Genomic DNA, 16,689 nt, shown 5'->3' with positions numbered 1-16,689 from the left:
CTCCCCCCCTCTGTTTTTTTGAAACAGGGTTTCTCTGTGCAGCCCTGGCTGTCCTGGAACTCACTCTGTAGACCAGGTTGGCCTCGAACTCAGAGATCCATCTGCCTCTGCCTCCCAAGTGCTGGGATTAAAAGCGTGCAAGTGCACTACTGCTTTCTTCTTTTTGAGATTTTATTTATTCTTTAATTTACGTTTACTTACGTTTACAAGCGTCTGCCTGAATGTGTCTGTGCACCATTCACTTGAAATGCCTATAGAGACCAGAAGAGGGCACTGGATCCCCTGGAACTAGAGTTACAGAAGGTTGTAAACTGCCATGTGGGAGCTGGGACTTGAACCTGAGTCCTCTGGAAGAGCAGCCAGTGCTCTTAACTGCTGAGCCATCTTTCCAGCTCCACACTGAGCTATCTTGCCAGTCTGGCTCTCTGTCTTTCATTTGTTTGCTTTGTTTTGTTTGTCTGTAGTGTGGCGTTACTATAATTGCTTCATGTTAGTGAGGCATGCTGGTGCCTCATGCCTGTGTCATACCTGGTTAGACTTTCCATCCATGTTCTTTTCCTTCTATTTCTGGATATCCACGTCCAAGTCACAGAAGTCTTCAACTCCCGGGCATCCCCTGACCTACCCTTAGTACTCCTTCCCTCCCACCCCAGGCTCCTTTGCTCCCGTTGATACCTTTCTCGCCACACAGGATGCTGACGCTACCTAGTACCTCTTCTGAGTTTGTGTGTATGTCTGGGGCACAGAAAATGCTAGAGGAGAAGGTTCCACGGACTTAGAATTTCTCTAAGCTCATCTCCAGCTCTGGACCTTAAATGGTGGCCACTTCTCACTGGCAGACGCAGGGGGCTGGGTACCCATAGGTAGCTGGGTGGTCCAGGCTGTGGGGTGCTGACACCCCAGCAAAGGCTCAGTGAAAGACTCTATCCTCAGGCCAGATACTCTGACTGCAGAGCACTGAGATTCCCCCCGGCTCTTGGCTGTCTCCGTTGTCATTGCTTATATGATGTGGAAGCAGCTGGATCCACTCTCCATCTTTAAACACAACACAGCACTTTCATCAGGACCCGAGGTTCTTATTCCGAAGTCTCTGTGTACTATGGCTGGCGAGAGACAGGCCCTGAATTTTCATGATCCTAACCCTTTACCCTTAAAATAGTAAATTCCACAAGGCTGTAGAACAGTAGACATCTATTTTTGTAGTTGTTTCCAGAATTGTAAAGACCGAGTTAATTACACTAGCAGATTCTATCACTTTCTAAAAGGTGCCTTGAGTTGGGGAGACTTCAAAGACAATTGGATGGATATCTTCCAGCCAGGAAAAATGGAAAGGTAGCTTCGTCATATTGGCAGTGTGTCTACCTCCCCTAGTCTGAGAGAGGCCTCAACTCTGGAGAACCAAAAGGTACCAGGAGAGGAGACTTGACCACTTTCCAGGTCTCTTGGTTGGATTACAACCTCCATCTTATACTTTGGAAACCCTGGGGAAACCAGCCAGGCTCCACTTACCCTGGCAGTCTAACAGGGGCATATTGAGAGCCCATCGGGAGGATCAGATGCTGGGAGACCCTGAGGAACCAAGTCTAGGATCTCAGGAATTGACCATCAGAAGAAATAGAGGCCGTAGGAAGGGGGTACAGGTACAGGGGCCCTGGATAGAGAACTCCCCAGGTAAGGGACACTGTGGGGGGGTTCACAGACAGGCCTCATAGAGGGTTGTGTAGTTACAGGGAAACGGTGGTAGAGCACCTAGAGAAAGGTGGAAGGGGCTATGTGACAGATGAGCCACTGGCAGGGTGAGCACAGCTCTCAGTCGTTTGGAGTTTGTTCCATCCTCTGGCTTTATAAACTTTCCAGTCCATCTGGAACCCTGGGAGATCTTTCACCTGCCCCCACCTCTTCTACCCAGCTGTCTATGTTAGGGTTTTCTTGCTGTTAAACAGACACCAGGACTAAGGCAACTCTCATAAGGGAGAATATTTAGCTGGAGCTGGCTTACAGTTTCAGAGGTTCAGTCCATTATCATCAAGGTGGGAGCATCCAGGCAGATGTGGGGCTGAAGGGGCTGAGAGTTCTACATCTTCATCCAAAGGCTGACAAAGGCTGAGAAGACTGACTTCCACTTGGTTAGGAGGAGGGTCTCCTTGCCCACCCCTACAGTGACACACTTCCTCCAACAAGGCCACACCTACTCCAACAAGGCCACATCTTCAAATACTGCCCCTCCCTGAGCCAAGCATATTCAGGGTAGAGGTAGCACCTCTACCCTGAATCAAGGCTTCTTCTTTTTTTTTTGGTCTTTTGAAACAGGGTTTCTCTGGGTAGTCCTGGCTGTCCTGGAACTCACTCTGTAGACCAGGCCTCGAACTCAGAAATCTGCCTGGCTCTGCCTCCCAAGTGCTGGGATTAAAGGCGTGTGCCACCACTGCCCGGCAAATCAAGGCATCTTAATGACAAAGCTAGAATCCTGCTGTGCTGGCATTATGTGGTATATATACTATAGACAAACCACAGCTGCTCTGCAAAGAGTAAGAGGACAGTGCCTACCTGAGGGAAGCCCAGGACAGGGACTGCTTGCTAGGAAAGGGACCTGGGCGCCACCTCAGTCCATACTTCCAAAGTGACCGCTGTCCCACAGTGACCAGGGCCCTATCAGTGCCCCCAGTTCTTTAGGGGGTGGAGTGTCTCTTACAGGCTCAATCCAAATTCAAAATATCAGCCTGCTCAAAGCTGTAAGGATTCACTGGAAAATCCCCTCCACTCCTGCCCTGGAGTCTTGCAGGAGGCCCAGCCTCCCCTGAAGGCCCTTCCCCCAGAGGAAAGCTGAAGAAGCCAGACAAGACCCTCCTGGCTTCACGCCAGCCCACACCACAGGCAGGAGGCCCACAGATCAGTTTCCTCGGCAAAATAAATCTTGAGACTCTCTAAGCGTCTCAAAACGCACGATCTTCTCCCGATTAACAAGCCGGCCTGCGTGTTCTTGGCTGCTTGCTGCCGACCTCAATTTAAAAACTGTCTGCTGTTTAGCTGCTGGAGAGGAAGGGCCCGGGAGGCATGGAATATTGAGGCTGAGAGCCCCGTGCTGCCAAAGTCGGGGGCAGTGGCTGCTGACCCTGCTCCAAATCTGAACAGCATCCCAGAAGCCTGCAGGAGGCCCAGCCAGGCCAGCCTGCTGTGTTTGGGGAGTGTTTAGACTGTCTTTGGATGAATATGGGGTATCGGGGATGGCTTTGGTGGAACTGGTCTTGTGAAGGGTGTTGAACACAAAGTGGCCACATATTAGCAGGTCTGTGCTGTTGGAGGACAGCTCCCTGTGGAATGGCCTGTTTTATATACCACATGGAGACCTGACAAAGTTCTTAGAGCCTTGATTCCCAGAATGGCCTGTCTCTGCCCACTGGCCAGTCTCCCCTGCTGGCAGAGCTGTGGGAAGACCTGCTCCCTCTGTCCCTTGCTAGGACATGCTTGGGTTTTCTGCCCCCCATTTTCTTCTTTACTAGCTCTTGGCTCTTTAGGTCCATATGTCTAACAAATGGGACTGCATTTGTCATGTAGGAAGGAGAGGGGTTAGGAGTATGGGCTCTGAGGTCCCCTCAGCCTTGGGTGTGTCTCTGCTGAAGGATCTGAGCCAGTGGTTGACCTTCCTGACTCTTGGTCTTCCTCCATCATGGTTCTTGCCTGGCTGCCATGTATTATTGGGGAAATGGAGTCTCTTTGAGAATCACGCTGTGCAGTAAAACATGCAGGAGGCACACATGGGGTAAGGAAACTTCCAGCGAGCAGTCACTGTACCCTGTTGTCCCCCCACAGGAGGGATATCAGTGACCCATACCGGCCCTCCTATCAGGGTCTCCCTGGCAAACACGGATGTGTCCTTTAGCTGCAGAATCCAGGACTTAAGACCCGAGGTCTTCATTTTCACTGTTAGCTTCTTTCACGTGGATATCCATGGCCAGAAAAGCTTGGAGAAGCCGATTGACTGCCAACACAGTCCTGGCATGGAGAACCAGACCATGGACTGCGTGGTTAAACTCAGCCTGCCAAATGCATCAGCCACGGGCAGTTACTACTGCATAGTCAGAGGACAGGAGACATGTCAAAGCGATGGTGTCTTCATTCTGGTCAGAGGTAAGGCCTCCTCTCAGATCCTTCCAGGCATAAGGAAATGCAAAGTCACCAGCAGTTTCTCTGCCTTGTCTTCCAGCTTTACAAACAGAACAGAAGCGCCCCCAGGAAAACCCCATCCTTCAGGTGTGCCAGGCATCCGCCTTTGTGTTAAAAGAGAAGGGGCCCAGGATCTTCCTCTAGCTACCTTGGACAAGTGACTTACCAGAGGTCACTCAGACCATTGGTGCCAGATCTGTTAGCAGGGCAGGGGTTAGGCATGCGCACACATGGACTTCTGGGTGTCCTTGCCTGAGTGAGCATTTGCTTTGCATCATTCTGGAAATGATTCCTCGTTAGGATTCTCAGTGGTGTGAGACACCCCCCCCCCAAAGTTAAGAGCAAGCCATTGGTTCTTTTTCTACCCTCCTCTGTGAGTCCCACTGGAAGGGGCTGGAGACTGCAGAATCCCTCAGACCTGGGTTTGAATCCCTGTCTTAGTGCTTGCCTGGATGTGAACTTGGGTCTGACTTTCATTAGCAGGACTCTGCCCATTAAAGACTTGAACAATGCTGGACAAGAGAGACTACGAGGGCTGCAGCCCTGGTGATGGAAGGCACTTTCTAAATGACTAATCTGGGCCCACAAGAGGGTCACTCTCTGTGCATTTCTGCTAGCCATACGGAGGCAGGGAAGAAGGCTAGAGGGAGGGCTCAGGAGGAGGGGAGGTGTGGCCCTTATCTACCCCTGGTGTGACTCTCTAAGCCAGTGTAAGCCTATCTCCCTCAACCTGCACAACACACACTCATAGAACCATTATTTTAGATAGAGGGAAGGAAGCCCTCAAAGATGATGTGACTCACACGGGGTCCCCTAGGCATCCCTTAATGGTGCCAGCTCACTAAAGGAGCAAGTAACCCAGTCCTTGTCCTTAGAGAACTGTGGCTGTCAATATCCAGGAGTGAAGCCAACGCCCTGAAGGGTCTCAGAGGGCCTTTGACAAGGTCGGGAATTAGAAATGGGTCGATGTGAGGGAACTTGAGGCTTTGGGGCTAGGGGCTGGTGAGCCAGGCGGGCATCTGTTTCTCCTGAGACACTCACCCTCTGCTCCCTGCTGTCTTCCTTTCCAGACACAGAGTACCAGCCACCTTCATTCAAGGTCCAGGAGGCTCTGCTGCTTAGCTTCACCAGCTTGCTGAGCGTCCTGGGTGCGCTGGGGACAGCGCTGCTGCTCTGGAGGAAGGTGAGGAACACGGGGACACATAGCACATTGTGTTGAGTCTTACCTCCCCCCCACTATGGAACTGGGGAGGCTTCTGGGACCAGAGGCTGCCCCTGTCACATCCTAGACCCTTGGGAGGATTCTCCATCAGCCCACAGGCCCTTTTTGACCCCATTGAAAGAAATAGGGCTCTTTAGATTCTTCCAGGTTGCTCATTCCTCTAAGAATCTGGGAGAAACTGGGTGGTAATGCTGTACACCTTCAATCCAGTGCTGGGAGGCAGAGGCAGGCAAACTCTCTGAGTTTGAGGCCAGCCTGGTCTACAGAGTGATTTTCAGGACAGCCAGGGCTACACAGAGAAACCCTTACTCAAAAAAAAACCAAAAAGAAAAAAAGAAAAAAAAAGAAAAACCAAAAACCCAAACCCCTCAAAGGTAGGAGAAGACACAGACTCTCATGCTGTCCCTGACAGAGCCCTGTCCAGATACCCAGCAGTGTACAGTGAAAGAGACTAAAAGAAGCTGTGTGCCCAGCTCACCCACACATATCTCCTGTGTCCCCTTCCATAGCTCTATGAAGACATTTCTTCCCATCCCACAGCCCCATAGAGCGAGGCTCAGAGAGGCTGTGATCTGCCCATGGTCATATAGAAAGCACATGACATAGTAAGGGCAGGAATGCTTATGGAGGGGACAGTTTGCCCCAGCTCTTTGTCAGGCTGTTTTCTATTCAAGGTGCCTCTCTGGGAGAGCCTACTCCCCACTGGGCTGCCCTTCATCCTCACCATCTCTCAGTGGTCCGTCCTCTCAGTTCATGCTTGTTCCCTGTGGCAGTCACTGCCTGTGCTGTAGGATTCTGCACATAGTAGGTACACAGTCAATATCTGCTGAAGGGAGTATAATTTGCAGGGTCCTTTCATGGTTATTAGTAAATATGTGGATTAACTTAAGTGGACCTTAGCTGAATACCTACTATGCACCAGGCATTATATTGAAGGTTAGGAAGAGCACAGAGGGAACACAAAGACTAAAATCTCAAGATAGCCTGCTTGGAGGTGAGTGGGGGTTGGAGAAGGAGCTTGAGAGAACAATCTCAGGGTTAGGCTTGTATTCTAAGTCTTCTCCTTTCCAGCTCTGTAAGATTGGACAGGGTAATCAATTCCTCCCTGCCTCCCTGCCTCCCTGCCTCCCTGCCTCCCTGCCTCCCTGCCTCCCTGCCTCCCTGCCTCTCTGCCTCCCTGCCTCCCTGCCTCCCTGCCTCCCTGCCTCCCTGCCTCCCTGCCTCCCTGCCTCCCTGCCTCCCTGCCTCCCTGCCTCCCTGCATCCCTGCATCCCTGCATCCCTGCATTCCTGCATCCCTCCCTCAACTGAGATCTCTCCCATGGAGATTTCAAGCAGAGACAGTTCCCAGTATCCTGTCTGTGGACAGAAGGGGTGGGTGTGGGGAGGATGCTAGAGTAGACCTCAATTACTTTGAGCACCAGGACAGCTGCTCTCCTGAGAGGGTGGCAATCACTGTGTCTGTCTTCTGTCATGAGAGCAGGCATGATGACTCTGCCTGCATGGTGGTGGCGGTGGTTGTCCTGGCAGATCCTGGGTACCTTTCTTAGAGAGCCCTTCTGTGCACCTGGGTGACTGTTTCATGTATTGATGAGCTGCCAGGCCCCTTCCGGAGCTCTGGACCTGTATAGTGAGCATGACAAATGACGTATGGGGCTGACAGCATCTCCACCTCATGTGTCCAGAAAACCCACTCTTCAGGACTGTAAGCCTCCTGCCTCCCAGCACACCCACTCTTCAGGACTGTAAGCCTCCTGCCTCCCAGCACCTGAGGGCTCAGGATTAAGCCTAGAGCAGTGCTTGGCTTGTCCACTCATTCCCATGTCCAATCCCTCAGCCTCTCCAGGGTCTGGCCCTTCTCCCCCATCCTGGCCTGGGCTCCATGCCCTCTTCAGGGTCCTTGCTTGCCTCCCCCCACTCTACTATACAACCCCTGGCTTCTACATTTCTGTTGTCTCCCCACCTGAGTGCAGCCCCCCACCCCCAGGACAGGGACTTGTTGTCTCTAGTGCCTGGCACATAATAGGTGCTGGTGGAAGGAATTATGGGATATTTACATGCTGATTCCTGAAAGGCGAATAGGGATTGGCTAAGGCACGAGGAAGACAAGGTGACATCATGGCTTCCATCTCAGAGAGGGGGAAACTGAGGTTTGACAGGCGTCTTGGCCAGCTGCTGGCAGTGTACAGAGAGCTAGGTCTCAGCCCAGACCTGTTGACCTTCACTGAATCCGACTGGGGAGAGGAAGCATGGGTAACAGCTAGGCACCATGGGAGAAACTGCACTAGCTGGCTTACTCATCTGATAATCACAACCTAAAAGGGCTACTTTTGGCAGCTTAGGTCGGGGTCCTAAGGTCGACAGAGCTGGCTCCAAGGGACAGAGAGTATCCCCAACCCCCACATCAAAACATAACCCAAACAAGTCTTCAACGGTGCTCCTCCTCTGCCCCTATAGGAGTCCCACCTTGGCCTGAGCTTCTTGGCTGGCTGGCTGGCTGGACAGAGCGGCAAGAACCTTTCACCTCCCCACTCTGGCCACACGCTTCAGTCCACCTTGCACCTGCATATGGAGGTGGTAATGGCAAATCTGGCCATTACCATCTCCAGTGGCTCCCACTGTTCTTCAGTCCCCTACCAGTAAAGACTCCTGTATCATTTAGTATTCTGTGGGCTTGTCCTTGCCCATATCCCTACCCCTCAGTGCTCCCATTCCTCTCCCTCCTCTACTCTATCTTCCCCCTCCTCTGCACACTCCTAACAATCCGCAGCTGCCTGTGGCTTTGAGCCTTTTCCTGAGGCCAACAGTGTAGCTCACCTCCCTGAGCTCTCAGGGACAATCACAGCAGGCCATAGGATCTTCAGTGCCACCGAGGCCCAGGATGGAGGAAGACTGGTACCGCTGCCCACAGGTGCCTCATACCAAGACCTGTGTTTTCCAGGTTTGGGTTCAAAATGCTTATCCAGGTAGCCTCCAAATAGCCACTGCCTGTGACCTGTCCTTCAGCTTTGGTGGCATTTGGACAAGCAGGTTCAGAAGGGGAGAAGCCAGGACCCTAGCCATCTTGACTAGAAGGGGTACAATATGCCCTAAGAGTCCTAGAAGTCTGTGACACTCTTCAGGAACAGACAGTGCAAGGAGGTACCACACCAGTGTTTCCTCTATGGAGAGCCTCCTACTAGCTTGACAGGCCTCGGTTTTCCTCTCTGTTAAATGGGAAGTCCATATCCACTCCCACATCCCTTAAGTGACAGGTGACAAAGACAGGGTTCTTCCTGAATCATAAACCACACACAGACAGCCCCTGTCTGTATGAGACCTACAAATCATCACAAAACAGAAGACAACACCCTAGGTAGCACTGGGTTGGGTTGGCTTCTTAGTGAATGCAGACATAGGTTCAAATCCCACCCCTGTCAATTATGGGCTGTGTGGTCTCAGCCAACCCCTGCCCTCTCGGGGTTCATGTACAGAGCAGAGGTGACCTGGGAGCTCGTTTGCAGGTTTGACAGGGAGCAGAAGCAACAAGGCACGCCTCCCTGCCTGACTCCATGTTCAGAGATGTACAAGGCTGAGACTGGGGGTGGCGCCGGCTTCTGCCTGCGAGTTAAGTAGCTCTTGAGTGCTAATCCGGGAGTAAATGGGCTGGGGATTGGCGGGTGGCCAGGGTTTTTAATTAGCTCCTGCCCTGAGATGAGGCCATTGTTGCTCCACTGTTGGCAGTGTGGTGCCTGGGATGAGGGGGATGAGGGGGAGCGCCCAGACCGCCACCCTCTGACTGTCACCCCAGCCCTGCGCTTTTCCAGCGGGGTGACCCAGGGATCTCCAATTCCACTTGCCGTTTGCTTCAGCCTTGGGGAGTTTTCCAAAGCTGGGTTGGTTCAGGCATCCTACCTAGAGCCCTCCGTGCTTTGCGGGTGCTTCGCGCTGTCCACACTGCCCTGCCTGTCATCCAGCCTATTGGGGGTGTTTAGCCTCAGGCTGACCTCTCCTTAAATTTCTGAGTCCTGCTGTGCTTCTGCCTGGAGCCCTCTCCTCTGTCCATGCTGAACACACGCCAGTCCTCAAATTTCCCCGCTGCTATCTCCTCCCTGAGTCCCTGAGCTCGGGAAGCTCTGCTGTGGTAAAGCTGCCCACCTCTCCTGCAAACTTTAAGTTCAGGAGGGTGGGAATGTATCCACCTTGTCATGCTATCCAGCTAACAAAGGGTGTTCAGCAAATATGGGATAGTTGACTGAGGGTTTGAGAATGCCATCGCATGCCTCCCTTTTGTCCCCTCCTTGAGTCTTTGCAATCGGCTTGCCAAGGGATGCTACTGTGGAAGACACTGAAGCTAGAAGGAAAACATCTTCCTTCAGCCACGCAGTCAGTGAGGGGCTGGCTGGCATCCACTTGGGGCCCACCCATCATTTGGCTCCAGATCCAGGCCCTGTCTCCCCAGAGTCAGGCACTCCGCCTGTGATGGTGGCTCATGTGTGTCTTTGCGTTTTCTTTAGCTTCAGGCACTTCTCCCTGGAGAGGGTGGGTGGCAAGTGTTGAGTGATTAACTTTTGTGTGGCCTCATGACAATTGACGATGCTTCCTGCCTGGTGGGGTCTGTAAGGGGAGGGAGAAGGGTGAGTTATTTCTCCTCAGCCTTGACAGCCTTGGCTTCCTTCTCCCCACAGAAACAGATATTAGTTCTGGGCAAACACACGTGCCCTGGTCCCAAATCTACCGTCGGAATCACGAAGCCTCCAGCAGAACCCATCTACACGGTGAGTCCCAGGACCCTTCGACCTCTCTCAGACTTGACCCGGGGCCTGACTAACTGTGGGGTATTCCTAATCTGCAAAATGGACATAGTAATTCTACAGATGATATTTCTGTGTCTCTCTCTGTCTCGGTCTCTGTCTGTCTGTCTCTCTGTCTTTCTGTTTCTCTGTTTCTGTCTCTCTGTCTCTCTCTTTCTCTCTCTGTGTGTGTATGTGTTTTGTTGTTGTTGCTTTTTTTCCCCCCAGACTGGATTTCTCTGTGTCTGGTTGTCCCAGAACTCACTTTAAAGACCAGGCTGACCTTGAATTCAGAGATCTGCCTGCCTCTGCCTCCGGAGTGCTGGGATTAAAGGGGTATACCACCAACACCCAACCAAATTAGATATTAGAACATGAGACAGCCAAGCGAACGCTGGCAAGGATGAAGAAACTTCCTTCATCTGAGCAGATAATCCCCTGACCTAGCATACAAGCCTCTTCCTATTTCTATTGCACAAGCGACATTGAAGCAGAAACTGCAAAAGTCACGAAAAGAGGAAAGGGCCAGGCGCTGTGCCACACCCTTGGGTTTTCGCTAGTCCACCCACTCCCTTCTTCATTTACCCTCCAGTCACAGTAGCATTCCACATGGGACTGCATGCGTGTGTCACATGTATTCCTCCCCTCCCCCCAGTTCTCACAGTTACAGAGGAAGAGCCTAAAGACACTGTGCCTCCTGGCTTCCTGGACAAGGGGCGCTCCCTGTGCATTGTGTTGCTTACAGTCTGTGAGTAATGTACCCTTGGTGTAGAGAAAGTGAAGGATTTGGCCCCACTGTCAGCCATAGCCACCAGGCTCCTGGCTCCAGACCTGGCCTGTGGGGTAGCCAAGTACATAGGTTGAAGGTGCTTGCCAGTTTTCCTTGTGTACTTGTGAGATCTGGCCACAAAATCCCACCCAGAGCACGATCAGAATTAGGCTATGTTCACTGAGGGTGGGGTGGGTGACAACGAGACCAAGGAACACTTCCCTGGGGGCAGCATTGACAGTTCTAAGAACAGGACAGTTCTCAAAGGGCCCTCAGTTTCTCCTCCCCGGGGACTTCCCACCAGCTGTCGCAGCGTATGCCACCCCAGACTCCCCCACATTCTCTCTTCCTTCTCAGCAACTCCACGCTGTGAGAGATGCTGGTGATAGCTGCTACATGTGAAAATCAATCTCCTTCTTTCAACCAATCTCTCCCTCCTCCCCTCTCTCCATTTCTCTCCCTTCTGGGAATAAGATCCAAGGTCTTGTACACACTAGGCAAGAAGGAAGTACCGTACCACTGAGCAGTAGCCTCAGCTCTTACGCTGCTTTTATTTTGAGGCTTTTTTGTTTTGACACCTGTTGCCCAGGCTGACCTTGAACTCCTAACCCTCTTGTCTCCACTTCCAGAGTGCTGGAATTACAAGCTTGAGCTTTACTGTCCAATTGTACTTTAAAAACTTTAGAATTGCACAATTTTAAGAAAAAAAAAGATTTATTTGATTTTAATATATACGTGAGTGTTTTACCTACATCTATGTCTGTGATCCACAGTGTACCTGGTGTCGAAGGAAGCTAGAAGAGGGTGCCAGATTCTATAGAACTAAAGATACAGAGTGCCATGTGGGTGCTGAGAATCAAACCCAGGTCCTCTGGAAGAGCAGCCAGTGCTCAGTGTTCTTATCTGCTGAGCCATCTCTCCAGCCCAGATTTTTTTTTTTTTTCATGCTATAACATCTCCTGGGCATTTTCCCACTTGAACAATATCCTTCTAGCTGATTTTTTTTTTTTTTTTTGAGTAGAGAAGACTCACTTTTGCCTAGGTCATCTTTCTGGTCTGTGTGTAGCATCTTCTAGGATTTGGACTGACTTCCTGAGTGTTGCAAAGAGATCCAACTTCATCCAGAGTCACAGGGCAGCCAGCTTTAGGGCTTTAGGACCAGAAAGGAGGTGTGGAAAGAGACAGATCCACAGAACTTCACTAGGCCTTTGAGGTAGGAATCCACCAATGTGGCCTCGAGTGGTGGCACACACTTACAATCCCAGCACTCAGGAGGCAGAGGCAGGCAGATCTCTGTGAGTTCAAGGCCATCCTAGTCTACAGAGCAAGTTCCAGGATAGCCAGAACTATACAGAGAAACCCTGTCTGGAAAAAAGTAGGGGTGGGGGGAGGAGTCTGCCAGTGTGAACTGGACCTGGGTAAAGAAGAAGGGCATTAGCAAGGGTAATGGTACCGTCAGGAGTCATCTGCTGTTTGCCTAGTATGTGCTGCTAGTTGATAGGACACCAGTCCTCTTGGTAAGGATGTAAGGGACAGATGCCATCTTCATTTTCTAATAGTTTATTCCTAGTATATAGAAAAATACACATTGGTATTACATAGAGTGGCCAGCAGAATTCCCTCACTAACTCTGATGGGTTAGTGAATTCCTCTGTGAATTCCTTTGAACCTTCTATGAACCCCACCATGTCCATCAGTGAGTGATGGAAGTTTCATCTCCCCCTTCCAACCTTCCTACCTTTATTTATCCTTTGGCTACTGCCTGAGGCCTCCAGGATGATGAGGGGTGGGACTGGGTCATCCCTGCCTTCTCCAGGGGAGGCTTCCGCCTGTTCTTCCTTTCATTTTCTTTATATAATATACTTTTCTGTTCTTTATGGTTTCTTTAAATTTTCATTAATTTCTTTAGTGTGTGCGTGTGTGTGTCTGTAAGTCACAGGACAATCTGTAAGAGTTCGTTGTCTATTTCCACAGTGTGGGACGTTGGGATTGAACCCAGGTCTTTAGACTTGGCAGGAAGTGCCTTTAACTTACCAGTCTTACCCTTCATCTTTTCTTTGCTTCCTTCCTGCCTTCTTTCCTTCTGTCCTACCTTCCTTCCTTTTTCTGCTTGTGGTTTTCAAGACAGGGTTTCTCTGTATAGCCCTGGCTGTCCTGGAACTCACTCTGTAGACCAGGCTGGCCTTGAACTCACAGAGATCCTCCTGCCTCTGCCTCCTGAGTGCTGGGATCAAAGGTGTGCACCACCATGCCTGACCCCTTCATCTTTTCTAACATGAACATTTAAGTCTATGACTACCAGCTAAGTGGCTCTGAGTACCCTCTAAGATGTGTGTTTGTGCCACTGGCAGTCAAATCCAGACCCTTTTCCATGCTTGCTCTCTACCCCTGAGCTCCACCCCATTATCCTCAGTCCCCATAAGAATTTTTTCATATTTTGGAGCCAACTATGTAGCCCAGGCCAGCCTTGAACTCATGATCTCCATGCCTCTGCCTCCTGAGTGCTAGAATTGCCAGTGCACTTAACCATTCCCTTAAAGATGTTAGTATGCTGTACTTTTGGTGTCGTTCAGTGCAAACTTTTCACAGAGAATTTTTTTTTTTTGTTTGCTTTGTTCTTTAGAGACAGAGTTTCTCTGTCTAGCTCTGGCTGCCCTGAAACTCACTCTGTAGGCTGGCTTTGAACTCACAGAGATTCCCCCTGCCTCTGCCTCCCCGGTGCTGGGATTACAAGTGTGGGCCTCTCCCCTGACTCTACAAAGAATTTTTAGTTATTTCACTAGTGTTCTGTTCTGTTTAGTTCTTTGATAATTTGCTTGTTTAAAAAGAAATATCTGGGGCCTGGAGAAGTGGCAGTTAAGAGTACTGGCTGCTCTTCCAGAGGACCTGGGCTCAATTCATGGCAGCTCACTGCAACTGACTACAACTCCAGTTCCAGGCAAAATACCAAGGCACATAAAAAAATCTTTTAAAAATATATTTATTTTTGTTCTGGGGAGGGTGTGTGCTTGCCACAGTGTGCATTTGGGGAGAGCAGGGAAAAACTTATGGAAGTTGGGTCTCTCCTACTCTGTGGGCTTTGGGGTCTGAGCTCCTCAGGCCCCGTACCAGGCTCCTGTACTTTCTCTCCCCAGCCGTCTCACTGGGCCCTTGATTTATTTTTGATGTTCATTATCTTATAACGTTCCTTAACTCTGACTAAATCTGCTATTCGTCCGTACATATATTTGACTTTTCTACTCTGAACTCTGCTGAGACTTGCTGTGTGTTTCACCTGACGCTCTGTGCGCACTTGGGAAACATCTATGCTCTCATTCCTGGCAAGCGAGGGCTCTATAGATGTCCATGAGAGTCAATTTGCTGATCACGTGGCTAAAATATTCCTTACCCTTATTGATCCCTATTGATTTTCTCTATCTGTCTTATCAGTTGTTAAAGGAAGTGAGTTATCTGCCAGGGAGATTTGTGGGTTTACGTATCTCTCTCTCCTCTTAACTGCCTGTCAGCTCTGCTTTCTTTCTTCTTTTCGTTCTTTCTTTCTTTCTTTTTCTTTTCTTTTTTTCTTTTCTTTCTTTTTTTTTTTTTTTTGGTTTTTCGAGATGCTTTCTTTCAAATGCAAACGGTCTCACTCATTATGACCTCAGAGAAACTTTACCACTTCAACTTTGTGTTTAGAAACCTGACCTACTAGGAGTATTATGAGCCAGTCGGAAGGAAAGCCTTGTGTTTGTTTGGTTTTAGACAAGGCCCCACCGTGTTAACTCACGGTGCTCTGGGACTTCCTGAGTCTACTGCTTAAGCTGAGTCCTGGTCCTGTGATGATTGCTATGGGGCTAGTCACCAGCACACTAGGATACCTTCCGCCTTAAATTCCTCATCTTGAACTGTGTCTCCTCCAGCTGCCCTCCCGTCTCCACAGATGACAGAACGCTCTGGGGTGCTTTTCCTTGATGCCTCTTCTTTCTATTTTTTTATTATTTTACATTAAAAAAAAATTCTACATGTGTGCGCCTGCGCAGACCATCTGCCTATGGGGGGTGTGGATTGAAATGTGTTGTAGCACGTGTGTGGAGGTCAGAGTTCAGAGTTCAGAGTTCAGAGGACAGCCTGGAGCACTGTGTTTGATTTCTATCTTCGTTGAGGCAGGGACTCCTTGAGTTTGTTACTGCATCCTCCAAGGCTTCTGGAAGCTTCCAGGGATTCTCCTGTCTCTGTCACTCATCTCACCAGAGCAGGGTTGGACTTATAGGCTACACACTAGCCACACCTGCTTTTACACGGGTTCTGGAGATTTGAACTCAGGTCCACACACGTGTGTAGCAAGTGCATTCTTTCCCCGTCCTCCCGCCCTCCCCTCTCCTTTGTGACTGGCTAGTCTGCCTGTCACCCTTGACCAGAGCTTCCATTCTGTCTTGTGGTTATATCCAGCAGACAGTTCTAGGTCCTTGGGTCTCTAGATGAACAACTTCTGATAGCTCTGAGCACCCCTCCTCCTTGATTCTAGAACATTCCAGTTTCTCTTGATCCTTCCCTGACTCACCAATTTCTCTTCTGGAACTATGGAACCCTAATCTCCAAATGTTGGTATAGACTTTGGGGCTCAGCCTTCGGACCCTGGTCCTTTTTTATCAACAGTATCCAACCACAGTGATCTCACTGGGAAGGGTTCTAAACACCACCCATGTCTGGACCAGCCTCAACTTATGTCTCAGACATCAGTGAGCCTTGGACCCAGCTCTACTAGGAGGTCTCATCTGCACTTCTCAACCAAACTCTAACTCTTCAGGCACTGGGTGCCTCCTCCTTACATTCCCACCCTGGGAGATGCTGGCTGTCCCCTCTGTCACCCGGGCCAGACACTTGAAGATGTTCTTTCTGTCATCACCTGTCTTCGTTTGGGTTGTTACGGCTATGATGAAACACTATGCCCAAACACAAGCTGGGGAGGAAGGCCTCCACATTCTTAGTCCTTCAGTGGAGGAAGTCAGGGCAGAAACTCAAACAGGGCAGGAACCTGGAGGCAGGAGCTGATGCAGAGGCTGTGGAGGGATGCTGCTTACTGGCTTGCTTCACATGGCTTGCTCAGCCTACATTTTTGTAGAACCCAGGACCACCAGCCCAGGGACGGCCCCACCCACAATGGGCTGGGCCTTCCCCCATCAATCACTAATTAAGAAACTATCTTACTGCTGGATCTTATGGAAGCATTTTCTCATTTAAGGATCCCTCTTTTCAGATGACTCTAGCTTGTGTCAAGGTGACATAAGACCAGCCAGCATATCACCTGAACTGACCCACTGGCCTACCTTGCCTTAGGCATATTTAGCTTTCCCTGTTTCAACCTCTCCTGTCTCTTGTTGGTGGTGGTCCTGCTGTTGCTCTCCCCCCAGCCTGCCTGTGTTCATCCTCGTCTGTCCTCGGGCCGGCAGCAGCCAGAGCCATCACATTAAACCGTGGACAAATCACCCCCTGCTTAGCACCTTGGTGACTTGGGGAGCAGCAGTCTTACTAGAGAAACCCAAGCTGAGGAAAGGGGCGGGACTCCTGGGAGTTGTCACACTGGGTGCAGGACCTGTGAAGGAAGAGGAAGGAGGACACCTTGGAAGTACATAGTAGGGCTGTCAGGAGTGTTCAAGTCTCTGAGCAGGATGAGGTCGCTCAAGCCCAATCCCTTCCTGTTCCTGCAAGTGGAGGTGGAAAAGCAATTCATTCATTCTCTCTCTCTCTCTCTCTCTCTCTCTCTCTCTCTCTCTCTCTCTCCTC

At 50.4% G+C, this 16,689-nt stretch overlaps 1 protein-coding gene across 2 annotated transcripts in view; it reads left to right on the top strand.

Moving 5' to 3' along the window:
* The window catches only part of Nfam1 (NFAT activating protein with ITAM motif 1), a 37,864-nt gene that overhangs the window by 13,073 nt on the left and 8,102 nt on the right, over positions 1–16,689 (top strand). Inside the window, exons 2-4 of one of the 2 annotated variants that reach the window (XM_028788758.1) lie at positions 3,811–4,128; positions 5,235–5,347; positions 10,053–10,142. In XM_028788758.1, coding sequence (XP_028644591.1) covers positions 3,811–4,128; positions 5,235–5,347; positions 10,053–10,142 — 521 coding nt within the window. Of the gene's footprint in view, positions 1–3,810; positions 4,129–5,234; positions 5,348–7,842; positions 8,261–10,052; positions 10,143–16,689 lie in introns of those variants that run through there. The other variant, XM_028788759.1, reaches the window with a different exon arrangement.

Source organism: Grammomys surdaster, unplaced genomic scaffold, assembly GCF_004785775.1.
Source record: "Grammomys surdaster isolate TR1022 unplaced genomic scaffold, NIH_TR_1.0 125767, whole genome shotgun sequence".
Lineage (NCBI taxonomy): Eukaryota > Metazoa > Chordata > Mammalia > Rodentia > Muridae > Grammomys > Grammomys surdaster.
Note: the sequence above shows the minus strand (reverse complement) of the source record. Positions and strands in the feature narration are given on the sequence as shown.